Source organism: Ochotona princeps, chromosome 24 (assembly GCF_030435755.1).
Source record: "Ochotona princeps isolate mOchPri1 chromosome 24, mOchPri1.hap1, whole genome shotgun sequence".
NCBI classification, from domain to species: Eukaryota; Metazoa; Chordata; class Mammalia; order Lagomorpha; family Ochotonidae; genus Ochotona; species Ochotona princeps.
Window position 1 is genome coordinate 27,695,493 of NC_080855.1, and position 27,877 is coordinate 27,723,369.

At 54.7% G+C, this 27,877-nt stretch overlaps 1 protein-coding gene across 2 annotated transcripts; it reads left to right on the plus strand.

The window, feature by feature from the left end:
• Positions 1–72: 72 nt before the first annotated feature.
• Positions 73–27,877, plus strand: POM121C (POM121 transmembrane nucleoporin C). 2 transcript variants are annotated; one of them, XM_058680907.1, is made up of 13 exons: positions 73–231; positions 11,839–12,054; positions 12,246–12,404; positions 13,410–13,490; positions 14,423–14,594; positions 21,164–21,255; positions 21,698–21,771; positions 22,434–22,558; positions 22,645–22,747; positions 22,870–23,049; positions 23,979–25,607; positions 26,544–26,666; positions 26,888–27,877. In XM_058680907.1, exons 1-13 carry the CDS (start codon positions 224–226, stop codon positions 26,983–26,985), a joined length of 3,060 nt encoding a protein of 1,019 aa, XP_058536890.1. In that variant the 5' UTR covers positions 73–223; the 3' UTR covers positions 26,986–27,877. The 2 variants fall into 2 exon arrangements, with proteins under 2 accessions (XP_058536890.1, XP_004587045.2); XM_004586988.2 differs by lacking the exon at positions 73–231 and adding an exon at positions 10,190–10,725.

The window sequence follows — 27,877 nt, forward strand, 5'->3', positions numbered from 1 at the left end:
GTTACCCGGCAACCGGGGCCTCGCGCGCCCCCTCCCAGGAGACGCCCTCAGTGACGTGGCACCCGTGCTCGCGGGCGGCCACCCACAGCACCAGACGCCACCTCCTGTTGGTCCTGAAGCCCTGGCACCCATCAGAGCCGCGGCCCGGGCTGCCCAGGGAGCCCGGGGCAGGGGCTTCGGGCTCAGGACCTCCTTGTCACCCTCGGCACCGCCTGCGGGGGGCATGTCCAGGTAAGGGCCCTCCCCGCTGCCGGAGACCCACCAGGCTTCTTGTGGTGCCCGGGTTTGGTTCTGTCAGGCCAAGGCTCCCATTAGGGACACCAGTGCCCTGTTCCCCTAGCAGGAGGCCCCAGCGGCCAGCAAGTCCCCCTACTCACTTTTCCACCCCTAGCTGGAACTCCTTCCCTGCTTTCTGGCCCTCAGCTCAGTACCGCACACTTGAACCATCCACTGCTGGGTTCCCAGGGGCAGTAACAGGAAGCTGGATGGGAAGTGGAGCAGCCAGGATGCGAACCTGCACCTATATGGGATCCTAGCACCTGTATACAGAGGATTAGCTTGCTATGCCACCAGGCCAGCTCCAGTTGACTGATTTTGATCAACCCAATCTTCCCAAAGCAGATTTATAAATAGATTATTTACTTGGTGGAAAAGTTTTGCCAGCTCCTAATTATCACCCAAAGACTCATTAGAATGGCAATGAAGTTCTTGATCCTTGGTTTCACATTTTTTTTTTTAAGATTTATTTTTATTGGAAAGGCAAATATACAGAAAGGAGAAGAGACAGACCTTCCGTTTGATGATTCACTCCCCAGGCGGCCGCAATGGCCGGAGCTGTGCTGATCCAAAGCCAGGAGCCCGGATCCTCTTCCGGGTCTCCCACACGGGTGCAAGGATCCCGAGGCTTTGGGCCGTCCTCGACTGCTTTCCCAGGCCACAAACAGGGAGCTGGATGGGACGTGGGGCTGCCAGGATTAGAACCAGCACCCATATGGGATTCTGATGTGTTCAAGGTGAGGAATTCAGCCACTAGGCCACCGCGCCAGGCCCCACGTTTTTTTTTTTTTTTTTTAACTGATGTATTTGAAAATCAGAAAGTGGCAGAGAGAGGAGAGAGAGGGAGGGGTTTTGCATCCATTGATTTCACTTCCCAAGTGGCTTCAACAGTCAGGGCTGATCCAGGCCAGGAGCTTCATCTGGATGTCCCGTCAGGGTGACAGGGCCTAGGAGGCACTTGAGTCATCTCTTCTGCTACTCCCAGACCACCAGCAGGGAACTGGATGGGATGCCAACCGCCATGCCAGCTCCCTTCTCAGGTTTGTCCACCGTGAACAGACACTCCCAGAAAATCAGGAAAAGAACGGGTGGACAAAAGGAGAATACCAATCAAAAGAAATAGAAGGAGGATCAAGCCAGAAATTTCAGTCTCAAAAAGTACATGAACAGAATTGAAAAATCCATGCAAGATCTCTACCCACAGAATGGTCTATGAAGGGACAAGAGGAAGGTTGCTAGGGGAAAAAAAAAAAATGACCTGCACAGGTTAACAGAAACACGGTCATCCATCAGTAGATGAAAAGCAGCAAAGAGTACACCTAAGCGACATCCCCCACCAACATGCGCTGTGGGAATGCCCAGCTGAGGGGAGCAGCATTCAAGTTCTTGGTGAGCGCAGGAGCCACACCATCAAACACACCCGAATTCGTAGAAGAAAATGACAGCTACACAAGCTGTAAGCGGTCTTCCAAAGGTTGCAGGAATTGTGTCTTAGGGGAAAACTGCACAGATCTCAAAATGTCTTTGCTTTCAAATCAAGATTCCCACAGACTTTCTGAAGTACCCCTTGGGTGTTCTGTGATCGTGATGAAATTAAACAAAAAGGCAAAGTAATCAAACAAGGTGTATTTCCATTCTCTGTTGAGCCCACCCAGGGAGTTTCTTACTCTGTTACTTCTCATTAGTTGTGAAATGTCACTCTGTTTCTTATGTCTTCTATGGAAGTATGTTTTCAGTTGGCTGCAAGGGTGTGCGTAGGTATTTAGTGGCATTTTTACCCTCTAAAGTCCTTATTCAATAACTCCAAGATCTCTATTATCCTGGTGTTGGCGTCTTCTGATTATCTTTGCTTATTTGAGTTCTTTTTTTTTTTTTTTTTTTTCTGTTTCTTCCCGCATGAGGAATGTTTTTGTGTGTGTGTGTCTGGGTTTTTTGTTTGTTTTTTAAGTTTTATCCTGAACCCTGGAAGTATTATGCTCTGAGGGGCCATTTCCCATTGAAGTCTCTTTCAGCAGGCACTCAACTGTTCCCATTCAGAATTGACATTTTTGTTGGTTTTGCTTTGAAGATCAAGTCCATTGTCAACATGCTCACAGCACTATCCCAGCCTGCTGTACTCCACATCATAATTCACTATAGCTCAGTTCAGCACACAGCTTGCTGTGCTCCTTCTGGCAGCCCCGCTTCCCATCCAGCTCCCTGCTTGTGGCCTGGGAAAGCAGCCGAGGACGGCCCAAAGCCTTGGGACCCTGCACCCGTGTGGGAGATCCGGAAGAACTCCTGGCTGCTGGTTTCCGATTAACACAGCACCAGCCATTGTGGTCACTTGGGGAGTGAATCATCGGACGGAAGATCTTCCTTTCAGTCTCTCCTCCTCTCTCTGTAAATCTGACTTTGTAATAAAAATAAATCTTAAAAAAAAAAAAAAGAAAAATCTTTCTATTGCCCTGGCTTTTGAATAAAAATAAATAAATATTTAAAGCTCTCTTGTTCATTTAAAACATTTTTTAGGCTATTTATTTTGGAAGGCAGAAATACACATCTTCCATTCACTATTTTTTTTTAAAGATTTTATTTATTTTTATTGGAAAGGCGGATATACAGAGAGGAGGAGAGACAGAGAGAAAGATCTTCCGTCTGATTGTTCACTCCCCAAGTGAGCCGCAACGGGCCGGTGTGCTCCGATCCGAAGCCGGGAACCTGGAACCTCTTCCGGGTCTCCCACGCGGATGCAGGGTCCCAATGCATTGGGCCGTCCTCAACTGCTTTCCCAGGCCACAAGCAGGGAGCTGGATGGGAAGTGGAGCTGCCGGGATTAGAACTGGCACCCATATGGGATTCTGGGGCTTTCAAGGCGAGGACTTTAGCCACTAGGCCACGCCGCCGGGCCCGAAAGATTTTTCAATTTGCTGTTTCACTTCCATCAAGCTTGGCCTCGGCTGACGCCAATAATCCAGAATTCAATCTAGGTCTCCCACGTGGGTGACAGGAACCCAGCCAAGTACTTCAGCTGTCTCCTGCTGCCTCTACACACACAGATTAGCAGGAAGCTGGACCACAAGCTGGTTAGCTTCGCAGCAACACATCTGAAATGTGGGTGATGAACACGACACCTGTTTTATGCATCCTGCCTCATGGTCCCGCTCTACATTGGGCAATGAAGATGCCTGCCTGCCCGCTAGCTGCCTCTGATTCCCAAACTGGCTCCCCATCCGCCTCACCAGATCCTCGTCGAGGCCCTTCACTTGGGCTACATTCTCCCTGCAGCCAGCTTCAGGCCATTTCTCTCCTCACTGGGCTTGCTGCAGGATTACAGGGAGAATTGGATAGACGAATGTAGGCCCAGAGTCGGTACAGCCTCTGGCTTGTATTAAAGTGGCATTGTATAGTAGGTGGGCATGGCATACTATTTTTGGTTTTCGTTTCATTTGTTTATTGGAAAGGCAGATTTATAGCGAGAAGAAGAGACAGAAAGATCTTCCATCCACTGGTTCATTCCAAAATGACCACAATCGTCAGACTGAACAGATCTGAAGCCAGGAAGCAGGAGCTTCTTCCAGATCTCCCATGTGGGTGCAGGGTCCCAAGGCTTTGGGCTGTCCTCCAGTGCTTTCCCAGAGCATGAGCAGGGAGCTGGAATGGAAGTGGAGCAGCTAGGACATAAACTGGCGCCCATATGGGATCTTGGCACTTTGCAAGGGGAGGAATAGCCAATTGAGCTATTGCACCAGGCCCAGCGTGACATGTTTTATAGCCCTCCCCCTGGCACAGCCTTGGTCTCAGGCCAAGCTTTGCCCAGACCATCAGGGGTCTTCTAGCTGACTCCTGTGGCTTCCTTCTCACTGTGGCTTCCTTGCTCGAGATGGAAGCCTTCACACATGCGCTAGTCTACACTGAGTGCTTCCTATCCATCACCCTGGGGTAATGGGTGGAAGAGGAGGGGCTGCCCTCTGCACTTTCAAAGAGACCCTAGACTGGTGTGGGAGCAGCTCACGCATGATTGAACTCAATCGGTGGCTGCAAATGTCATACAAACACGAGGACAGCATCCTGCACCCAGCATATCTGGCTTCACGGAGGGGCGGCATCAGGCTGTGTCTCAGAAGACAAGGAGCGAGCAGGATGAGCGTGAGGCAAGCAGGCAGGCAGCTGAGGGGCCCCCGGAATCTGGGTCGTCTGTCTGACTACAGAAGCACGTGACCCCAGTAATCCCAAGAGATAAGATCCTGCAGCCATCTGGTCTCCTAGCGAAGTCCCCCAGCCCAGCCCCCAAGGTCTGGATGCTTGTAACAATTCTAAAGACGAAAACCTCTAAAAAAAAGTTCTTTTTATTGTTGTTTTTAAAAATTTTGTCTTTTTATAGCAAAGGCAGATTTACAGAGAGAGAAAGGAAGACCTTCCAGCTGCAAGTTCATTCTCCAAGTGACTGTAATGGCCAGAGCCGAAATGATCCAAAGTCAGGAGCCAGGAGCTTCTCCCATGCCTCCCACATGGGTGCAGGGTCCCAAGGCTTTGGACCATCCTTCATTGCTTTCCCAGGTCACAAGCAGGGAGCTGGATGGGAAGCTGGGCCGCCGGGATTAGAACTGGTGCCCATATGGGATCCTGGTGCATGCAAGGTGAGGACTTTAGCCACTAGGCCACTGTACCAGGCCTGGTTCAGTCCAACGTATAACCTGAAAACGGAAACTCCACCCACTCCCGATCCCAGCTGAGGATGGAGGGAGAGAGGGTAGTGATACCCAAGTGGAAGAGACTAAATATCATCCTATCCACCTGCATGGTCTGCCGGGTCCCCCTGGGGTTGTTGCTGTTCCTTGCACCTGCTCTGTACCCACGGCTGCCTGGAGCTTTGGTGAGAGGCAGAGGTGGCCATGGTCTAGTCGCTACGTCCCATGTCCCCGTCCTTTACCCAGAGGAAGATCGGGCAGATTGATCTTGTGTGTCTCCTGGCCTGGGGCCACCAGGGAAGGGCCAGCCTGGAGAGCTTTCTCATGGCTCCCACTGGGTTCAGAGTGGCTTTGCCCAGTGTCACTCCTGTCTTCCCGATGTTAAGTCATTGCTGACAGAAGGCTGTGCAGAGCAGGCATGACCTGGAGCTTGGGACATCAGCCCCCTGTCTCTCTCTCCTCCTCCTCCTCTACGATGTGTCCTTTGCCCCCTGTGACTGGATCACAGTAGCCTCTTCCCCGGGCTCCCACCTTACACCTGTTAATTATGCTTCTCAGTCTCTCATGACCACCTGCAACACAGCCTCTAAGACTGACCACAGTAACCCCCTGCCCAGTATGTTTATTGATAGGATCTGGAAGTTTCTTCCATCGTGCAGTGGGGGGTTGGGCATCCCTGTTGCTTGAGCCCATGTTCAACTCTGTGATTTTAACCAGTAAGCCGGGAAATGATACCGTGAGATTCCCAGACTGGATCAAGAACAGCTATGTATGTCCTTCCAGCTCTTTCTCTTGCATTGCTTCCTCTTCAAGCTAAGCTGCCTTGGGTCTGGCACTGTGGCATAGTAAATAATCCTCTATCTGTGGTGCTGGCATCTCATGTGGGTAGCAGTTTGCATCCTGGATACCCTGGTTCCCATCCAGCTCCCTGCTGTGGCCTGAGAAAGCAGTCAAGGATGGCCCAAAGCCTTGGGACCCTGCACCCACGTAGGAGACTCAGAGGAGGTTCCTGACCCCTGGCTTCAGATAATCTCAACCCTAAATGCCTGGGGTCCAATAACATCCAAAATGCCCCTCACTCCCAATAGCTGGGACTGAGCTAAGCTGAAGCCAGAAACCAGGAACTCCATCCGGGTCTTCCACATTGAGAAAGTCATGTGCTTAAACATTTACCTGCAGTCTCACAGGACGCACATTTGCCGGAATTGGGAGTGGAACCAGGGACACCAAACCAGGCACGCTTGTAGGATATGAATGTACAAAGCAGCGTCTTAACTGCTGTACCCCAAATGCTTGCCCTGCCACACTGTCTGCTTACGAGGTATTGCCTGAAATAGGAGTCTAGGAGGCCCAAACACAAGCTCAACCCGTTGCACAAGTGTGTTAACAATCTTGATAGAATAAACACAAGCCTTAGGTAGTGTGGTGTTTTATAGCCCAGGACACTGCTTGGTGGTATTTGGTTGTTGGAGCCTAGGTACCCTGCGTGCTATTATAAACAGGCTGCCCTCTAGTGGCAAGTAGCACAATAGCGTCCTTCTGAACGATAAGCCACCTGCTTCTCCAGAACAAAGAGTTAGTCTTGGCTGCTCCAGCCCGACTGCCTGCTGGGGCACACCTGACACACCTACTCAGTTGCACTGTTGTAGTAGAAGCACAGTTACAAGCAACAGGTAAGGTGCGTGTCTGTGTTCCGACCAGTAAACCCCCCAACCCATTGCTGAGTCCATGCCATCCCTTCAAACTGTTCTTTGTCATGAAGTATTTCCCTCTCTCTTTTTTTAAAAAAGATTTATTTTATGTTTATTTGAGGGGCAGAGAAGAATCTTCCGTCTGTTTGTTCACTTCCCAAATGGCCACAACAGCTGGAGCTGAGCTGATCCGAAGCCAGGAGCCAGGAGCTCCTTCACGGTCTCCCACAACAGGTGCAGGGGTCCAATGCCTTAGCTCATACTCTACTGCCTTCCCGGTTCATTGGCAAAGCGCTGGATGGGAAGTGAAGCAACTGTGACATGAACCAGTGACCACAGGTGTAGAATTAGCCTGACTCCACCTTGCCGGCCCCTACAGTTTGAACTTGAACGAATATTCCACTTTGAATCAGTTTTTGGCCTGTGACAGGAGGTAGGGTGGTTTTTTTTTTTTTTTTTTTTTAATCTTTTTCGGGTAGATAGTGAGGGTGGGTATTTTATGGTCATCCAGAAATTCTCCCTCGCTCCTTGCATCACGGCTGGAACCTGGTCGCTCTGTGATCAATGGGCTTGTGGAATGTGGGCAGCTACAGGCTGTGACTTCTCAGGCAAAGTGAGTGCCCTGGCTGCTTCTGCTCCTTCTGCCTGTCCCTCGTGTCCCTGGCGCTGGGAGCAGTCAGCTGCCACGTGGTGAGGGCTGTCCAGCCGAGCTCTGTGGAGGGTCCACACGGCCTCCTTCCCATAGCCGTGGGGGCCGTCCTGAGGGTGGCTGCTGTGAGTGAGTGCAATGCTGGTCCCTCTGGTTCTGTCGTGCCCGAAGGTGACCGTGGCCCCAGTCAATGCCCACAGCTACTCCTTGTGAGGGATCCAAAGCCAGAATCCCACACTGAGGCCACTCCCACACTCCTCCTGACTGGCAGAAACTCTGAATGAACCAAAAGTACTTAAAATGACTTAGTTTCTACTAAGCCACCCAGCTGCAGGGTGATATGTTAGGGAGTGTTTAGTGATAGATCTGGTGTCCAAGTGCCATACCGTGATGTACACAGGCCATTGACCACCCACGTGTGTTAGTCCTTTCCCGGACCCCTGGTTGTGTCCCATGGAGTAATACATCTGTACAAACACAACATATCATCTTGATTATTATAACGTCTACTAAACTGTTGAAGAAAATGTCATTGTCATTTCTTTTTAAAAAATAAAAAGCCAGGCCCGGTGCGATAGCGTAGTGGTTAAAGTCCTCACTTTGCATGCCCGGGATCCCATATGGGCACCATTTCTAATCCCAGCAGCTCCACTTCCCATCCAGCTCCCTGCTTGTGGCCTGGGAAAGCAGTTGAGGACGGCCCAATGCATTGGGACACTGCACCCGCGTGGGAGACCTGGAAGAGGTTCCAGGTTCCCGGCTTCGGATCAGAGCGCATCGGCCCGTTGCAGCTCACTTGGGGAGTGACTCATCGGACGGAAGATCTTCCTCTCTGTCTCTCCTCCTCTCTGTATATCTGACTTTGTAATAAAAAAAATAAATAAATCTTTAAAAAGAAATTAAAGATGCCACCTGTGGGCCTGGTATGGTAGCATATAGCTGAAAGTTCTTGCCTTCCACATGCCAGGATCCCATCCTGCGTAAGTTCTAATCCTGACAGCCCTGCTTCCCATCCAGCTCCCTGCTTGTGGACTGGGAAAGCAGTCGAGGATGGCCCAAAGCCTTCGGACTCTGCACCCACATCGGAGACTGGAAGAAGTTCCAGGCTCTTGACTGGGTCAGCTCTGGCCGTCTTTCTCTCTGTAAATTAAAAAAAAAAAAAAAAAAAAAAAAAAAGGTAAATTTTTTTTTTAAAGATTTATTATTTTTTTTTTAAAGATTTATTCTTTTTTTTTTTTTAAAGATTTATTTTATTTTCATTACAAAGTCAGATATACTGAGAGGAGGAGAGACAGAGAGGAAGTGGAGCTGCCGGGACTAGAACCAGTGGCCACATGGGATCAAGGCGAGGACCTTAGCCACCAGGCCACGCCGCCAAGCCCTATTCTTTTTTTTTTTTTTTATTACAGCCAGATATACAGAGAGGAGGAGAGACAGAGAGGAAGATCTTCCGTCTGATGATTCACTCCCCAAGTGAGACGCAACGGGCCGATGCGCGCCGATCCGAAGCCGGGAACCAGGAACCTGTTCCAGGTCTCCCACGCGGGTGCAGGGTCCCAATGCATTGGGCCGTCCTCAACTGCTTTCCCAGGCCACAAGCAGGGAGCTGCATGGGAAGTGGAGCTGCTGGGACTAGAACCGGCGCCCATATGGGATCCCGGGGCTTTCAAGGCGAGGACTTTAGCCACTAGGCCACGCCGCCGGGCCCAAAATGTAAATCTTTTAAAATAAGTTTCTATAAAGAGGAATTCCTTGAGCCTATGGAACTATGTCATAACGACTTTGGAGCTACCGAGGGCATTAGCCGGGGTCATTGCGTTTTTTGAGCCCCTGCTGTAGCCGTTAGCTTCCTCCTAACACCTTTTCCTGGCTAATATCCCTTGTCTAGGTTCCTGTCTCTTAAAAAAAAATTAGACACAGCTGACAAAGCCTTCAGTGTATTTTCTTTTCTTTTCTTTTTTAAAGATTTATTTACTTTATTACAAAGTCAGATATACAGCAAGGAGGAGAGACAGAGAGGAAGATCTTCCGTCCAGTGATTCACTCCCCAAGTGAGCCGCAAAGGGCCGGTGCGCGCCGATCCGAAGCCAGGAACCAGGAACCTCTTCCAGGTCTCCCACACGGGTGCAGGGTCCCAGTGCTTTGGGCCGTCCTCGACTGCTTTCCCAGGCCACAAGCAGGGAGCTGGATGGGAAGTAGAGCTGCTGGGATTAGAACCGGCGCCCATATGGGATCCCGGGGCGTTCAAGGCGAGGACCTTAGCCGCTAGACCCCATCAGTGTATTTTCAAAGGCGAGGAAAGCACAAGACACACGTGGGTCCCATTCAGGCATGCAGGCCTGGGGAGGGCAAAGGGGGAAGAGTTGTTTTCCTCTCTGTCTGCAGGAAGGGAAAGCCAGCCGGAGCTGCTCCCCTGAAGGGCACTTAGGGGTTTTAAAAGGGGGCCTGTTTAGGCGACACCACCCCGAGGTCCCTGATGACAGGTCATTTGATGGACAGCGGTGGGTGAGTCGGAGGTGGGGGTGGGCGGGAGAGCTGTGCCAGTCGGAAGGCAGGAGCCTTTTCCAGGCTTCCCAGGTGGGTGCAGGGACCCAAGGACCTGGGCCATCCTCTGCGGCCTCCCTAGGTCGTTAGGAGGGAGCTGGAATGGAAAGTGGAGCATCCGGGATGCCGGCGCTAGCAGGCGAAGAATCAGCCAACGGAGCCATCCCCTCTCCTCCTCTCTATCTCCCTATCTCTTTGTTATTGATTGACTCATTGATTCATCGATTGTCGATTGGAGGCGAGGTCCCTGTCCTTTCCGTCCAGCTGGCCGCCCGCGGGCGTGGCCATCCCGAGAGCGTCGCGTCGCACGCTCAGTGACGCCTCGCGGCGCGCGGCGCGGTGCACGCCGGGACCGTGAAGTCGCCGAGCCGCGGCGCGGAGCCGCGATGTCTCCGGCGGCTGGAGGCGAGCGGCGGCGGCCGCCCCTGGCGAGCGCCCGGAGCGGCCGGGGCGGCTCGGGCTGGGGCCGCGTTGGGCCGGCCGGGGCGGCGCTCCTGGGCCTGTCGTTGCTCGGCCTGGCGCTGTACTTGGTGCCGGCGGCGGCCGCGCTGGCCTGGCTGGCCGTGGGGGCGACCGCGGCCTGGTGGGGATGGAGCCGGGAACCCCGCGGTCCGCGCGCCGCAGCCGGCCCGGGGCGACACGCGCGGAGGCCGCGGACGTTGGCCGCCTCGCCCCCGGCCAAGCCGAGCGTCAACGGCGACGTGCTGGAGCCGCGGACCTTGCTCGAGGGCCCCGACCCCGCCGAGCTGCTGCTCCTGGGCGGGTACCTGGGCAAGCCCGGCCCGCCGCGGGACGGCCCCGCGCGCTCCCCTCTGGTCCCGGCCCGGCGCGCGGCGCCCAGCTACCCGGTCCTGTCCTCCCCGGTCCTCCCGCCTTCCCGGAGACCCGCCCACAGGTAAAGCGGCGCGGCTTTCAACACGCGGGGAGGAGCCCGGCCTCGGCCCTGGTGGCGTCCAGCGGGAGAGAATGCCATCCTCCCCTGTTCCTCACTCCACCTGCTGCAGGGAGAGCTGGTGCTGGGCCGGGCGTTCCCTCTCCCCGTGCCTTTAGGGCTGCCTGCATTTCCGGCCTGCGATGGGATTGATGGATTCCAGATCCTTTAAGGAGAAGCCAGAGCCCTGCTTGGGGGCTGAAAGTGTCTCTTTGTTAAGGAATGAATCTTGTGTGTTGGCCTTGGTTTTGTCTGGACCAGAAGAAAATCCTGTCCACATGCCCAGGGAGGTGTTCAAGGCAGTAATAAACATACAACATACATTAAGTATGTATGTATGTATATATATATATATATATATATGCAAGATTTATTTGAAAGGCAGAGTTAGAGAGGGAAAGACAGATTTCTCCCATCTGCTGGTTCTCTTCAAATGACCGCAGTGGCCAAAGCTGAGCTGATCTAAAGCCAAGAGCTTCTTCCGTGTCTCCCTTGCGGGCACAGGGTCCCAAGTCTTTAGGCCATTCTCAGCTGCTTTCCCAGGTCACAAGCAGGGAGCTGGATGGGATGTGGAGCAGCAGCTGGGACTTGAACCAGCGTCCATGTGGAATGTCAGTGCCATAGGTGGTGGCTTCACCCCCCCACCTCTTGGATTCTTACAGCTGAGCAAGGTCTTCTAGCTTCTTTTTTTAGCTCCAGAGCTGCCAAGAGAATGCAAAAGATGAGGTGATTGTACTTAGATTTTTTGATGGAAGGCATTTAATTGAGAACATGACCTGGGTGTTTAGAAACATGTCTGGAGTGTCCCTTGCTGCTGCTGCTTGCTTGCTGAAGAGCCCTCCTGTGTGCTCCCCACAGCCCAGCTACACACTTTACTTTCACTGTTGTCTTCAGTTGTTCTGGCATGTCCGCTGCAGAGACAGCTGTTCATGCAGCTGTCGCTCTGTGCCTTAGATGGGCTGAGGGCGACGTGGCCGCGAAGATATTGCTGTGTGTGTGTCTCCAGAAAGCGTGTGAACACGCCAGCATCACAGAGCGCCTTCCGTTCCCCCCAATGTGTGTTTCCCTTCTTGGCAGGGGCAGCGGGCTTTTAGCAAATCGTTTCATAATCACACCGCGGAGGCGCTACCCGATCCAGCAGCCGCAGTACTCGCTGCTGGGGGCGCTCCCCACCGTGTGCTGGAATGGGTGTCCCAAGAAGACCGTGCTGTCAGCTCGCAATTCCAAGATGGTGTGTAGCCCCGTGACTGTGCGCATCGCCCCTCCTGACAGCAAGCCAAGCCGGCCCCCGCCGTGAGTACTCGGGGACAGGGGACCTGCTGTCCCCCGCATCTGTATCTGCCTAGGACCAGTGTTGGGCCAGAGGGAGGGACGGCTGCAGGGCTGGAAGTGGCCCGTTGGCTGCTGGCTTGGGTTGTGGGTTTCTAGCGGCATACACAGTGCTAAGGCAGGTGTCTCACACCGGAATCTTGCCTTGGTTACAGCCCGGGGTGGACATTCAGCTCTACCGTGTCCTCGCCATCCATTAGCGCCCCAGACCCGTGTGCCAAGGAGACTGTGCTGAATGCCCTCAAGGAGAGGAAGAAGAGGACCATGGAGGAGGAAGACCCAATAGCTCTGGATGGCCTGGAAAATAAAAGGAGGTAACAGCAGCAGAGTGCTCTTCAGGCCGCCTGCCGGAGGGAATTCGGGGCCCAGGCTCAGCGAGGGAGCCTGGATTGATCCCCTTACGCCCGGGTTTTCAGGAGGGAGCCTGGTGAGCAGGGTTCTCAGCCCCTGTTCATTTGTTAGCACACAGGGAGTGTTGTCACTTTTCTGTCAAACCTGAGACAAAGTGGCATCTTGGCACATCACAGGCCCTGACCCCGCCCGAGCACCTGCCCCTGGGTGGTTACAGGGTCAGAGGTCTAGAGCAAGGGACTGGTCCAGGTGTCCCCTCACAGCTCGGTGTTTTGCACTTCCTTGGCCAAGTAGGATTGTATGTAGGCTGAAGTGCTTGTCCGGGAAAGGTGAAAACTGTCCAAGTGTGGCGGGCTCAGCAGTGCGGAGTGGAGCCCACCTGGCAGCACAGTGAGCAGGATTACGGCAGGCAGGTCTCGGGATCTATGTGCCCTTGTGTAACGTGCAAGGACCAGGCAGTCCTGCCTGGAGCTGGGACTGACAGCCGCGGCAGGTAAGGCGGAGTAGCCGGAGCCGGGGTCCTGGGAGGAAGCAACAGCGTCTCGGGCTGCTCTTCATGCTGCTTTCTCTCAGACCTGGTGAGCCTGTGGCCCAGGAGGGCACGGTGTCGCTCCTGGCTTGACTGAGCAGTGGCTTGTGCGTGTGTCCAGGCTCTTGTTTGCCCGTAGTCCTCAGACAGAGTGCACCTGTTATCCGCTAGCAGGTGGAGGGTGGGTGAGCTGGTCTCGGAGCTGTTTCTGCTATGTAAGTGGTAGGGTGTTGAGTACATGAGTCTAATCCTTGTATGTGAAGTTAGCATGCAGTTCCTGGGAAGAAGGACAGTCTTAGATTCTGAGTTGACCTTTTGGGAGCTCAGGACCTTGAAACGCCAGCCTAGAGCTAGGAGAAGGTCCCAGGAGTGAGCTATTTGCAATAAGCGGTGCACATGTCTTTGGTTTTTCATGGAGAATGTTTTGCTTTCGTTGCAGGCGCCATGACAGCAGCGGGAGTGGCCATTCCGCCTTCGAGCCCCTGGTGGCCAATGGAGTCCCCGCTGCTTTTGTGCCTAAGTGAGTGACAGTCTGGGGGTGGTGAGTGGCAGCCATGTGGGCAGGGGGTAGCAGTTGTCCCGTGAGAGTCCCTCTTTGTATCATGCGTCACTGAATTAGTGAAGGGTCATGTCTGAAAACAGAGGTGACCATTTCAGTGACTTCACACAATTAAACATCTGGCACTTTCCTTTACTTTGTTTATGTTCATATGAAGGAACCCGCTAAGGTTAAGAGTTTGTAGCTATGTTTAATGACCGAGTGTATATAAACAACCCGTTAGCGTACTTGAACAATGGGAAAACGCAGTGATGTGGAATGAAAGTGTTTCTGCATTTTTGAGTTTTAAAATATGTTGGAGGAACAATTGGTTGGAAGGGGCTGTGAAGAGACAGGGTGTAGTTGAGTGGCACGGTTTGCATCCGTGGGACAGGCTGCCTGCCCGAGCGGCCCTGGCCCGTGCTGGGGAGGAAGGAGCAAGGCCACGTGGGGACTGCTGAGCTGGGACAGTTCCAGGAATGGACTTGGAAAGTGCAGGAGTGCTGGGTCGCAGGAGAAGATGACCCTCAAATATGGGAGGGAGGGATGATGGTCCGTCAAACCTGAAGATTTGCTGTTGGGCAGAGGCGCAGTAGCTCGCTGGTTTGGCTGCAGATAGGGCCTGTGGTGGGAGTTAGGGAGAAATGCGTTTCTTTCCCTTATAGTTACAGAAGGAGCCAGTTGTGCTTACCTACGTCGCCCCGTTGTGTGAGGTTGGGGGCTGCTGTCCCACAGGAAGGGTGGGTGGCAGGGAACCTCAGTTTGAAGGCTTGGGGACGTGGTGTGTGGCTCTTAACTTGGTTGTCTTTAACCCACTTTAAAACATTGGTCGTGCCTGCAGCTGGGAGACGCTGTAAGGGCATGTCGACTTCAGCAGCGCATTTAATTTGTGTTTCCCTCCTGCCTTTTCTTAGGCCTGGGTCTCTGAAGAGAGGTCTCAATTCCCAAAATGCAGACGACCACTCGAGTAAGAGGTCACGCACCTCCTCCGTGAGCTCCCTGGCTAGCACATGCGCCGGGGGCGTCCCCAGCTCCAGCCGCAACGCCATCAGCAGCTCCTACAGCTCCACCCGTGGCTTCCCACAGGTAGGGCCACGGCCCTGGGTCTGCCAGGGTGTGGCTGCCAGGGTTAGGTAGCTGGCCGGTGATCCCTAAGGCGACAGACGGTAGCAACCCTTGGATGACAGAGTGGAGAGCCCAGCGAGGGAACTTTGTGTGTGTGTGTCTGTCTGTCTGTCTGATCCGAGGCAGAATGCTTCCCGTAGGTGGTGACAGGCCACATGAGAGAGTCGCTAAATAGCACTGCCTTGATTGAGCAGCTAGATGGAGTCCTGTCGTCACACAGATTTATCCTGCGGGTGTTTAGAACATTCCGACATACAGGGTATTGTTTTTTTCTTCAAGATTTGTTTTACATTTATTTTTATTTGAAAGGCAGATTTACAGACAGCAAGATCTTCCGTCCTTTGGTTTATTTTCTTGAATGGCTGCAATGGCTAGAGCAGGGAACCAATCCAGAGCCAAGAGCCGGAAGTTCCCCCTACACGTGTGTAGGGCCCAAACCTTTGGGTCTTTCTCTGTGGCTTTTCCAGGCACATGAACAGGGAGCTGGATGGGAAGTAGGGCACCCAGGACTCCAACCAGTACCCACATGGAATGCTGGTGCTGCAGGCAGAGGTTTAACTTGTTATGCCCTGGCACTCGTCCCAAACGTACAGTGTTTCTCCTGCCAGACGGTGGGGGTGGGGGGTCATGTGGGAGCTCTGCCATGCAGCATCTCAGCAGACCCCATCGGCTCCAGTTTCCTCCTTTCTAAAGTGCTGGAGTGGAGGAAGGGTAACAGGGATGTGAGGAAAGTACCTGCTACAGGGCCCGTCCACGTGTGTGGACACCGGGGCCAGGGCCTGACTGTGTGTGGCTGCCAAGGGCCAGCTCAGGCTCCAGTGGACCAAGGCCTTGGCTGGAAGAGACTTGGAGATAGTTTGTGAAGGTAGGAGGCTCCTGACCATGTGTGAAGCCGAAGGCCCGCGCCAGGAAAGTTAGGTCAGTCCTGCCCGGGGCGCCCCCAGTGCGTCATAAAAAAGAAAAATGCACACGTAGTATTCTGTTACTTGACAGATTTTTTTTTTTTAACCATCGTAGTATTGTCTCTCTTAATAGTATTCTCAGTTTGTATTCCATGGTCAGGTCGCCTTTACCACAGTTAGGGATCCAACAGCAGTCCCTTGCACTGGCCGCTGTGACTTGTATGTTTTGTATGTTCTTTTAGTCTATACTTCTTTAATTCTTCCATGTTCCCCTCCCCCCCCCCTTTTTTTTTTTCTTTTGAAAAAAAGGCCCGATTTGTGCCCTGTGGCTCTTCCAGTGTGGCCTTGGCGTGGGTTCACAGGCACTCCCCTGCCCCCGTGGTCTGTCTCCGGACTGACTGGCTTTGGGGTTGGCAGCTTGGCCCTTCGGGCTCCCTGTGAGCTCACAGCCGGCAGAGGCTGTCTGGGGGTGGGATGCTGGTGTCTGAGCGCAGGTGTTGTCGCTGTGATCCATCTGTTTGTGTTTCCTGCTTACCTGCATAAGGTGATGTCACTGTCTGCTTGTTGAGTAACATCATAGGTAGGCATCCATACAGTAGCTAACTCCAAGGTGGCCAGGGAGGTTTTGGCCATTTTCTTTGGAAACTTTTGAATTTTGAGAACATCTTCAGTTGTTCCTTGTTGGTTGTAGCAGCTTTCCTACCTTTGGCTGACCCAACCCTTTCACACTGGCTCTTGGATCCTTGGATTTTGATGCTGGCAGTTTTTGTTTGTAAGATTGATTTAGGGCCCAGTGTAGTATCCTATTGGCTAAATCTTTTTTTTTTTTTTAAGATTTTTATTATTATTGGAAAGCCGGATATACAGAGAGGAGGAGAGACAGAGAGGAAGATCTTCCATCCGATGATTCACTCCCCAAGTGAGCGCAACGGCCGGTGCGCGCCAATCCAAAGCCGGGAACCAGGAACCTTTTCCAGGTCTCCCACATGGGTGCAGGGTCCCAAAGCTTTGGGCCGTCCTCGACTGCTTTCCCAGGCCACAAGCAGGGAGCTGGATGGGAAATGGAGCTGCCGGGATTAGAACCGGCACCCATATGGGATCCCAGGGCGTTCAAGGCGAGGACTTTAGCTGCTAGGCCACGCCGCCGGGCCTGTCTAAATCTTTAACTTGCAACTGCTAGGATCCCATATGGGTGCTGGGATCCCATATGGTTCGACCCTGCCTGCTCCACTTCGCACCCAGCTCCCTGCTTGTAGTCTGCAAAAGCAGTCAAGGAGAACCCAGAGCCTTGAGACCCTGCAAAGCCTTGGGAGACTGGAAGAGGCTCCTGGCTCCTGGCTTCAGATCGGCTCAGCTCTGGCCATTGTGGCACTTGGAGAGTGAATCGGTGGACAGAAGATCTTTCTCTTTGACTTTCCTTCTCTCTGTAAATCTGACTTTCCAATAAAAATGAATTTTAAAAATTTTACTTATTTGGACCCTGCATGATGGCTCAGTGGCTAAATCCCCACCTTACACATGCCAGGATCCCATATGGTTGCTGGTTCTCGTCCCAGCTGCTTCACTTCCCATCCAATTCCCTACATGTGGCCTGGGAAAGCAGTTGAGGATGGCCTGAAGCCTTGGGACCCTGCACCCACATGGGAGACCTGGAAGAAGCTCCTGGCTCCTGGCTTCAGATCAGCTCAGCTCCGGCCATTGCACATACTTGGGAAATGAACCAGCAGATGGAAGATCTCTGTCTTTCCTTCTTTCCGTAAATCTGATCTGCCTTTTCAATAAAAATAAATATAAAAAATATGTATATTTAATTGAAGGGCAGAGTTACAGGGAGAAGAGAAAGATCTTCCATTTGTTGGTTCACTCCCCAAATGGCTGCAACAGCCAGGGCTGAGCCAGTCTGAAGCCAGGAGCTCGTTCTGAATCTCCCACCTGGGGACTTGGGCTGTCTGCTGCTGCTTGCCCAAGCCACAGGCAGGGAGCTGGATTGGAAGTGGGGCAGGCAGGACACGAACCATTACCCATATGGAAGACCATGCTTGGAGTGGAGGATTGGCCAGTTGAACCATTGAACCATTGTGCTAGTTCCAGAAATTATTTTTTTGTGTGGGGGGCAGGCCCAGAGTATGGGTTCCTCCCAGCACCCCCACTCTCACTTCGAAAAGGCATCAGAGGAGATCCAGCACTTAACATCCCCGAACCGAATCGTCGACTTCAAGTTTCTTCCCACTTGTTCTTCTGGAGTCATTCCCGGGCACGGGGGCCATCCCTGGGGAGCCCAGAGCCTTGCTCTCTGCTGGTCTCCAGGTCCCAGGTCCATGTGGGGTTTTGAGGTGGGAAGGAGGGGGAGGTTACGCAGTGATGATGTCTCCATGACTGTGAGCCAAGACCAGGCTGTTCCAAGAGTGCCTCTTGGAGCTGGCCTGCGGGGACTGGCTGACATAGCTCCAGACAGTCATTACTGCTAACGTAGTTGTATATTCCTTAGCTACTCTTGTCCTCTGCTAATGAATGTGGAGGTGCTGCGACTCTTTTTCTGTTAAAACAAGGCCACAAAGAGTATTTTTGTTCATGTGTTGTTTCACACGTGGCACTTAAGACACCCAGGAGTAGTAGACTCCTGGCAGTCAAATTCCTGGGGGCCAGTGTTGCAGCACAGCCGGTTAAACTGCCACCTGCAGTGCTGGCCTCCTGTGGGGGACCCATACAGGTCCCAGCTGCTCCACTTGAGATAGAGCGTCCTTATGATGCTCCTTGGAAAGCAGAGGAGGAGGGCACAAGTTCCGGGCCATTCTCTGGCCTTTTGGGAAGTGAACCAGCCGACAGGTCGGTCTCTCCATGTCTAATTCTGCCTTTCAAATAAATAAATAAATCTTGGGACCAGCACGGTGGTGGATCAGGCTAATCCTTTGCCTGCAAGCACTGGCATCCCATATGGGCTCCAGTTCTTGTTCTGACTACTCTGTTTCCGACCTAGCTCTCTGCTGTGGGATGGCTCAAATCTTGGGGGCCCTGTAGCCACATGGGAGACCTGGAAGAAGCTCCTGGCTCCTGGCTTTGCAATAGCTCAACTGAGCCCCGGTGCCCATATGTGATGCAGGCATGTACAAGGTGAGGACCTAGCCACTAAGCTACAGCACTGGGCCCTGAAAAAAATCTAAAAAAATAAATAAATGAGTAACTCTTTAAAACATCAGATTCTAACCTGGCGTGGTAGCCTAGTGGCTAAAGTCCTTGCCTTGCCCGTGCTGGAATCCTACACGGGCGCTGGTTCCAATCCCAGCAGCCCTGCTTCCCATCCAGCTCCCTGCCTGTGGCCTGGGAAAGCAGTCGAGAATGGCCCCAAAGCCTTGGGACCCTGCACCTGCGTGGGAGACCCGGAAGAGGCTCTGGACTTCTGGGTTCAGATTGGCTGTCCCAGCTGTGCGGCCGCTTGGGGAGTGAATCTCGGATGGATGATCTTCCTCTGTCTCTGCTCCTCTCTGTATATTTGACTTTGTAGTAATAATAATTTTTTTTTTAAATTAGGGTCCCATGTCAGGTGCACTTGCGGCTTTGCCCAGTGCAGTTGAGTGCCTCTCAATAGCATGTTGCTTGTCAGTGTTCCTGCTTGCTCAGCAGAGAGCAGGGCAGCAGCACAGCGGGGGTGTGGTGGGGCCGGCGGGGGTGTGGAGGGGTCGCACAGCCTCCCCAGCAGGGCAGTGCTCTGAGGATTTGCCAGGTTGACAGGTGATACGTGGGATCACATTTTTCCCGCAAGTCTGAGTTGGACAATCTTCTCCGGTACTGTTTTTAGTTCTCTGTCATTACTGTTCATTCATTTCTTTGGCCCATTATTCTGAAAGGCTCCTGGTCATTTTTTCTTGTAAGTTTTAGGAACTTCTCTCAGCATATGAGAATTTTGGTTATAAAGTTACTTTGGTAGGAGAAGCTTGGAAACAACGTAAATGCCTTTAAAAGGGGATCTTGACTTACAGTGTTCCTGTCTGTTGAAATACCAAGGAACTGTTAGGCAGGCCAGCCCACTACAGTGAACAGCTCAAAGACAGGAATAAAAAGTGCGAGGCCGGGCACCTGCTTTTGGGGGCTTGTGTTTGGCACAGCAGTTAAGCTGGCTGCCTCCCATATTGGAGGAGCCGGGTTTAATGCCCATCTGGGCGCTCCAGCTCCAGCTGCATGCCGACCCTGGGAAGCAGCTGTGTACCACTCAGCAGTTGGACTCCTGCAGCATCCCCCAGGGGAGGCCCCAGCAAGTTTCTGATCGGTGCCTTCAGCCCCAGCTGCCCCTACGGACAGCTGGGGAGTGAACCAGCAGGTGGGCCATCTGAAACTGGGGGGCTAGGGACTGAGAGTAGGGAGATTGACTGCATGCCTGCTGTTGTTTCTGGAGTTTGTAATATGTGCAAGTATTGCCCTTCTGACCTCAAAGGTGTTTGTTTGTTTTTTTTTTAAGATTTTTATAACTGATAATAAAGAAGTAAAATTCATGTGTCAGCTCTCCAGTCTGAACCCACAGAAAGCCGTACCAAGAAATAACACGCAGGACCACAATTATAGGGTCACAGTATATGTGTTTTTTTTTTTTTTTTTAAGTTTGTGGGTTGCTTTGTTTTGTTGAATAATTTATTTGAAACAGTGAGGCCCAGCATGATGGCTTAGTAGCTAAGTCCTTGCCTTATGTGCGCAGGGATCTCATATGGGCGCTGGTTCATGTCCTGGCTGCTTCACTTCCTGTCCAGCTCCCTGCTTGTGCCCTGGGAAAGCAGTAGAGGATGGTGCAAAGCCTTGGGACCCTGCACCCACATGGAAGACCCAAAAGAAGTTCCTGGTTCCTGGCTTCAGATCAGATTAGCTCCAGCTCTTGCAGCCATTCGAGGAGTAAACCAGCAGACGCAAGATATTTCTTTGTCTCTCCTTCTCTCTGCAAATTTGCCTTTTCAACAAAAATAAATAAACTTTAAAAATGAGTTACAGGCCCGGCGGTGTGGCCTAGCAGCCAAAATCCTCACCTTGAATGCACCGGGATCCCATATGGGCTCCGGTGCCAAACCCCGCAGCTCCACTTCCCATCCAGCTCCCTGCTTGTGGCCTGGGAAAGCAGTCGAGGGCAGCCCAAAGCTTTGGGACTCCGCACCCATGTGGGAGACCTGGAGGAAGTTCCTGACTCCTGGCTCTGGATCGGCACAGCACCAGCCATTGCACTCACTTGGGGAGTGACTCATCGGATGGAAGATCCTCCTCTCTATATATTTGACTTTGTAATAAAAATAAATAAATCTTAAAAAAAAAAATGAGTTACAAGAGAGAAAAGGATCTTTCATCTGCTGATTCACTCCCACAATGGCCACAGTGGCCAGGGCTGGGCCAGCCTGAAACCAGGAGCTTCATCTGTGGATACAAGGGCCCACGTACTCGGACCATCATCTGCTGCTGCTTTCCCAGGTGGATTTGCGGGGAACGGGATCCAGAAGTGGAGCAGCTGGGCTATGAACTGGTGCCTATAGGATGCCGGTGTCACAGGTGGAGGTTAGCTCACTACACCACAGTGCCGGCCACCACAAAGAAACCTTTGTAGTAAGGGTCCCACTGCCATGCTGGTTCATCTGGGTCGTTCCATTTGCCTTTCAGCCATGGAAGAAGAGCGGTCCTCCGGCATCCCCCTTCTCTAGCCCTGCTTCCTCCCGCTCCCAGACGCCTGAGAGGCCAGCCAAGAAAACCAGGTGATGTGTGTTCGTTTGCTGTTGCAATGTACGATGTGGCCATGTGAGTGGGCAGGGAGCAAGCAGCAGGTCCTTGGCTCCTGAGCTGTGCAGGTGCATGGGCTGCAGGAGGAGGCCTGTGTGGGCCGGCTGGAAGACCGCTGTGCTGTGCAGGATGGGTGTGGAGCAGGGTGGCAGGCAGCTGCCCCCTTGGGGGTCCCCACACCCATGTCCAGAACTCCCGGGAACTTGGCAGGTGGGGAGGTCTGGATGAGGCTTGCTTTACAGACAGAACTAACAGTGGTTCTGCCCACAGGTCTGGGGGGGTTTTCTCTTGGCTTTTTTTTTTTTTTTTTCTTCCCTTGTTTGGGTTAAAAGTTGCAAACAAGTTGGGAGGGCCTGGGAAGTGACCGGCCCTGTGGTCAGAAGTTCTTTCTGAAGGCAGTTCTACTTTTTCCTGCAGGGAGGAAGAACCGCCTCAGCATTCCAGCTCGTCACCCCCGCTGGTGACGGACAAGGAGTCCCAGGGCGAAGGGGGTAGGTAGTTGTGGGGGAAGGATGAGGCATGAGGATGAACCCTTAAGGGAAAGGCTGAAGACAGGATGGGATCTGGGCGAGCTAGTCCTTGTCCTTCAGAGGCTTCCAGTCTGGGCAGGGAGAAACATCTGCCCCTGCAGGGGAGAGGCAGGTGCCTTGTGTGTGTGGGGGGGTGGGAGCTGAGACCTGCAGGGGAGAGGCAGGTGCTGCTAGGGGGCAGGAGGTGTCAGGGAGCCCTGCAGGTAATCTGTGGCAAGTGCTTGCTACGCATGCGTGTGGATCCTGTATCTGTGTTTATCCCCATGCCTCAACTCTGTGTATATCCTCTTGCCCAAGTACCATGCCAGTGCCCAAACTGGCAGCTAGAATCATTGCAGCTTGAGTCTGAAAGCTTGGTGTTAGCTGCACCTGTAGCCTCGGCTGCCCCTTTCTGGAAGAGCAAGTCATGTCAGTCCCCTTCCGGTCGCTGTAACAGCAGAGCCGTTGGGTGGCAGCTTTGTCTAGCTCACATATCTGGGGAGGTGGTCCCAGGGGTCTGGCCTCTCTGGTGACCCGCTTACTGCACCGCCCCCCCGCCTTGGCACACGGGGCCCCATGCGTACAACACAGGAGCCCTCGGGCCACGCTCCTCCCCTCCTGCCAGCCTGCATCTCTGTCTTCAGCTGCAGATGCAACCCCATGGAAGAAGCAGAACTCGGAGAGCTCTCCCTTGGCGCATGGCAGCACTGGCCAGCGGAAGCGCAAAATCCAGCTGCTACCCTCCCGGCGCGGGGAGCAGCTGACCCTGGTATACCGTCCTCCCACCCCCGGGCTCCCCCAGAACACAGGCATGCCTCTTCCAATGGCCTTGACTCTCCCTTCTCTCTCTGGTAGCCTCCTCCGCCACAGCTGGGTTACTCTGTCACTGCAGAGGACTTCGACATGGAGAAGAAAGCTTCCTTGCAGTGGTTCAACAAGGCGCTGGAGGACAAGACCGGTAATGCACCCCTTGGAAGCCACATGTGTTTGGTGGCTGGGTTTTGTGAGCTTTAATTTTGGCAGTGCTGACCTGGCACATCCCAGGCAGGGCGGCCACTGAGTCTCGTCTTGCTTTCCTAGACACCACCTCTGACACGGCAGCTGAAAACCCACCCACCACCCAGGCACCTCTTACCTTCTCCCTGCCTGCCATCAGCACCTCGGCCTCCCCGGCCAGCCTCCCCACTGCCCCAAGCACCAACCCGCTGCTGGAGAGTCTGAAGAAGATGCAGGGTACCCCCGGGCCGCCGGCCGCAACAGGTGAGCTTGTGTCGGGGCGGCAGGCCCATTACTGTTGGCTGCTGGCCCTTTTTATAAAGATTGATTTATGTGTTTGAAAGACAGAGTTACAAAAAGACAGGGAGGGCTCTTACATTGCTGATTTACTGCCCAAGTAGTCACAGTACCCGCTGTGCTACCAGGCTGAAGCTAGGAGCCTGGAAGTGCCTCCGGACCTCCCACATGGGTGCAGGGACCCAAGCACTTGGGCCTTCCTATACTGCTTTCCCAACTGTTGGCAGGGAGCTGGATTGGAAGTGGAGCAACCAGGACATGAACCAGCACCCATACGGGATGCTGGTGCTGCAGATAGCAATTTAACCCACTGCTTCACAGCACTTGCCCTTGGGGTTGCTTTAAAAGCTACAAGAGATGCCCGGGAAGGCAGCTCAGCATGTGGCTCTGATTTGAAGTCCAGTTCCCTGTCTGCCCTGAGCCCTTGTCTTCATGCAGCAAGGCTGCCAGCCCCTGTGGTGTCTGTGTGGGCTCAGTGCAGCTGGGTATCCAGCGGCTCCTTTCCCTGTGGCTGCTTCTTGGGCCGGCGCACACACAGGCTGCCGTGGGTGCACATGGTCAGGTGGCAGGGAAGGTGTGGTCCCTCCCAGGCCCCTTGTGTGCTGTGTGCTTGGGTGTACCTGCTCTTGCGTACAGGCCCTCTGGCAGGTGAGGCAGCTGTGGTTGCATGCGCCAGCTCCTGTGGGCGGATGTATCCTGGGGGCCGCCCACTTCGCCACCTGTTAGATTAAGCTCTGTCCCCCTCACTGTGCCCTGAGAATGCTTCGCAGTCCTGTGGCCCTCAGAGTTGGATCTCTTGGCTGACTCTTGGACCCTAGTTCTGTGGCAGGCACCGGAGGCTGGGACTACACCACACTGAGTGCCTGCAGAGCTCATTGTCCTGTTGTTCTTTTCAGAACCTGCTGCTGCGGCCACCGCACTAACCCCTTCACCTCCGAAGTTGCCCAGCCTCCTGGCCCCTGCCACCTGTGCGCCGCCAGAGCCCCTGGCAGACACGTCCTCGGACTCTAAGCCCGCAGCCCCTCTCCTGAGGCTGAGCCCTGCTTCTGCCACAACTCCTGTCGCTGATGCCACCAAGTCCCCTTCTGTGGCCCCTCAGGCCGAGCCACCTGCCAAAGCCCCATCGCCCACAGCCAGCAAATTGCTGGACATGCTGGGCTCCTCACCCGCTCAGCCTGCCTCGCCTGAGGCTCCTGCCAGAGCTGCGGCCTCTCCCGTGTTCAAGCCCATCTTCTCGGCACCACTGAAAAGCGAGAATGAGAGCCCCGTGGTCACAGCCGCAGCACCTGCCAGCACCGCTGCCCCCACTGCCACGAGCAGCGCCTCCAGCCCCACCTTCGAGCCCATCTTCAGCAGCATGGGGCTGTCTGCTCCCATACCCTTGGCCACTCCCTTCTCCTTTAAGCAGACCACCACGGCAGCCACCACCCCAGCCTCTGCTGCCCCTCTCTTCTCTGGCCTGGCTGCTGCCACCTCCACTGTGGCCTCTGCCACCGTAGTCAGCTCATCTGCAGACTCCGCGAAGCCCGTGTTTGGCTTTGGCCTTGGCGCCGTGACGAGCGCTCCTAGCAGCATGGCCAGCAGCAGCACCACAGCCTCCACCACCATGGCGCAGCCTTTCCTGTTTGGGGCTCCCCCTGCCTCAGGTGCCAGCTTGACCCCCTCCATGGGCTCCATATTCCAGTTTGGCAAGCCTGCCGTGCCCACCTCCACCACAGTCACCACCACCTTTGGCCAGTCCCTTGCCAGTACTGCCCCCACGGCCACCAGCAGCACGGCAGGGTTCAGCGGCTTTGGCTCACTCACCACCTCAGCCTCCGCCGCCTCCAGCCAGCCCACACTGACCTTCAGCACCACCAGCCAGGCCTTCAACATTCCCTTCGGCTCGGCCGCCAAGCCCTCTCTCCCGTCGTTCACGGGAACCAACCCCCAGCCTGCGTTTGGGGCCACTGATGGCCAGCAGCAGCAGGGGGCTGCAAAGCCAACCCTGGCCCCGAGCTTCGGCAGCTCATTTTCCTTCGGGGCCCCAGCCCCAGCCCCGAGCACCACACCCGGGCTGGCCCCTGCCCAGCCAGCTTTTGGCAGCACTGTGCAGTCCTCCTTCGGTGGCCTGAAAAACACAGCCACCGCCTTCGGCACCGCTGCCACCACCCAGCCGGCCTTTGGGAGCGGCAGCACGGTGTTCTCCTTTGGGGCGTCCACCACCACGGGCTTCGGGGCGTCCACCCCAACCACCAGCAGCGGGACCAGCAGCACGGTGTTTGGCAGCACAACTCTGTCGCCCTTCACGTTCGGGAGCCCGGCTGCCCCGGCTGCCGGCGGTGGCTTTGGGCTCAATGTGGGCACCCCAGGTGCCAGCTCCACCTCGGGAGCCTTCAGCTTCGGGGCTGGACAGAGTGGGACCACAGGCACTGCCACCCCCTTTGGGGGGGCCTTGAGTCAGAACAGCCTGGGGACCCCCAACCAGACTACCCCATTTGCCTTCAACATGGCTAGCACGCCCGAGAGCAAGCCCGTGTTTGGAGGTAAGATGGGGGATTGCACACGCACCATCCCACATGGGAGCATGGGTAAAAGTGTTTGGAAGCAACGTGTAGTCCATGGCTACAGGGGGACCTCGGCCGGGAAGTGGCCAGTCTGTCATGAGAGGTCATGGGGCTGGCAACGGCCACTGTGGCCGCTCAAGGTAGGGCAAGCTCATTCATAAGCTTGGAAAGGCAGGCAGGGGTACATGCAGAGGGAAAAGGTTGTGTGCCAGCTGGGGTCAGGGCAGTGTGAGTGCTGAGGGGACCCCTTGCAGCATGAGGACAAGGGGATGGCGTTTGCCATGTAGATTGTGGGCAGCGGGCCACCTGGCTCATTCTTTGCATCCTCTGTAAGGAGCTTGGGGTGGGGGGGCAAGGAACGTAATGGAAAAGGACGTGGCAGCCCGGCCCACTGTGCGCCGAGTTGCGGCTGTGAGATGAAAGGCCCTTCGGTGTTGCTGTCTCCAGCACTGGCTTGGGCTAGAAGCTGGCACAGTAGCCCACCTGTTCACAGCAAACAGGAGTATGCAGGAAGAAGGGGCACTGCTTGCACACCCGCGGGGCCTTGAATCACAGAGTGGACATGGGTGGCATAGGTGGGGAGAGGCAGAGGGGTCAGGGACCAGATGATGCAGCCAGCGCATTGGCCACAGGGAGGGTGCCAGGTGAGCTGCAGAGCCACCTGATGGCTGTCGGGTGAAGGGATAGGGACTTGAGCATGAAATCTAGTGGAGGAGCTGGAGCTGGTGCCAAGCAGGCACCCACACGTACCTTGGCCCTGGTGCACAGGTGGGATGATGGGCAGAGTTGGGGGCTGGCACCCAGGGTAGACCCTCCCGAAGGAGAGAGGCAGGCCCAAGGATCCTGGCAGCTGCTATCCTGGGGCAGTACCGTCGCCTGCTGGACACCCTCCACAGCACCCTGCTCTCATTCTAGGTGCCTCCACGCCCACCTTTGGGCAGAACGCCTCTACCCCTGGAGCTGTCACAGCGGGCAGCAGCTTGTCCTTCGGGGCGTCCTCAACCCCTACCCAGGGTTTTGTCGGCATGGGACCTTTTGGTAAGCAGCAGTCTTGGCTTTCTAGGGGAGGTGGGGGTGAGATGTCATCAGCCTGGGAGTTGGAGGCCCTAATCTAGGACAAGCTTTCTATGCATGCCTGGGCAGCCAGGGGTGGTTATGTGGGTCACTCCTCTCACCGTGGCCCATGAGTGAGTGAAGCCCCTGGCGCCCCATGCCCAACCCACTGCCACCTCCTGAGAAGCTCCTGTTGGGTCTTGCAGGGTCGGCGGCCCCTTCCTTCTCCATTGGTGCAGGGTCCAAGACCCCAGGGGCCCGACAGCGCCTGCAGGCTCGGAGGCAGCACACGCGCAAGAAATAGTCTTGCCCCTCGCCCCATTTCGGACCTCGGCACCTGCTCAGAAGAGCCTGCCCCCTGCCCCTCGGAGTTCCAGAAGTAAACCTCTGCCCTGATCTCTGGCCGTGGCTGCCCCTGGGCAGAGGCCTGATGCCTTTACTTGAACAGTTGCACTGGTGAGGCTGGGAGCCAGGGGACAGCTGTACATACCCCCTCTGCGGCTCGCACGTCGCCCTCACCCTCAGCAGGCCCTCCTCGCCACCCCTGCCGTCTGTCCCTAGAGAGCAGTCTTGGCTGGTTGGCCCCATGCGCCCCGGCTGGGCCCTGGGGAAATGGCCGGCCCCTGATGCCTGACCCTGCTTGACCGGGCTGAGAAGTGGCTCTCTTGTGCTGCTCCCTGAGGGGGCTGTCTCCCCATTTCTTGCTGCTTTGCCCCTTGCCTGGTCCTTGCAGACTTCTTCCCTCTGGAATGATCTCGAATCTCGCTTTGCCTTGGAGACCCTGGGGGGTGCTGCACCTGGCGACCCATCCCCACCTGCCAAGTCGGTGTCACCAGCCTTCCCCCTGCCAGTGGGGCCTCGGAGGTTGGGGACTGTAAGCCTGGCCGATCCAGGGCAGGAGGGCTGCCCGTCCCCACCGGCCTCTGGGGACTGTGCGTGCCTCTTGGGGTTGTCTGTTCTAAACCTTGTCTTGTGTTACTTGGTCTGACGCTTGTCTATCGCTCTTTGAATCGAGTTTGGAGGAAGAATTGAATCGTATGAGTGGCGGCATGTTGGTAGTGCCGGACTTGTTTCTCGACGTTTCTGGGGCCTAATTGAATGTGGCAGTAGCACCACTTGACAGCTACACGTGCTGACTCTGAAGTTTCCCAGTGGTGTTTTGACGTTAAGGGCTGGCAGCCCAAAAGGATGGGGCC

Bases quoted from the DNA above. Each gene is read 5' to 3' on its own strand.
- POM121C (XM_004586988.2), top strand. From the start codon at position 10,217: ATGTCTCCGGCGGCTGGAGGCGAGCGGCGGCGGCCGCCCCTGGCGAGC. The intron at 13,491-14,422 runs GTGAGTGACAGT...GCCTTTTCTTAG, and splicing joins CCCGCTGCTTTTGTGCCTAA to GCCTGGGTCTCTGAAGAGAG. The intron at 25,608-26,543 runs GTAAGATGGGGG...CTCTCATTCTAG, and splicing joins GAGCAAGCCCGTGTTTGGAG to GTGCCTCCACGCCCACCTTT.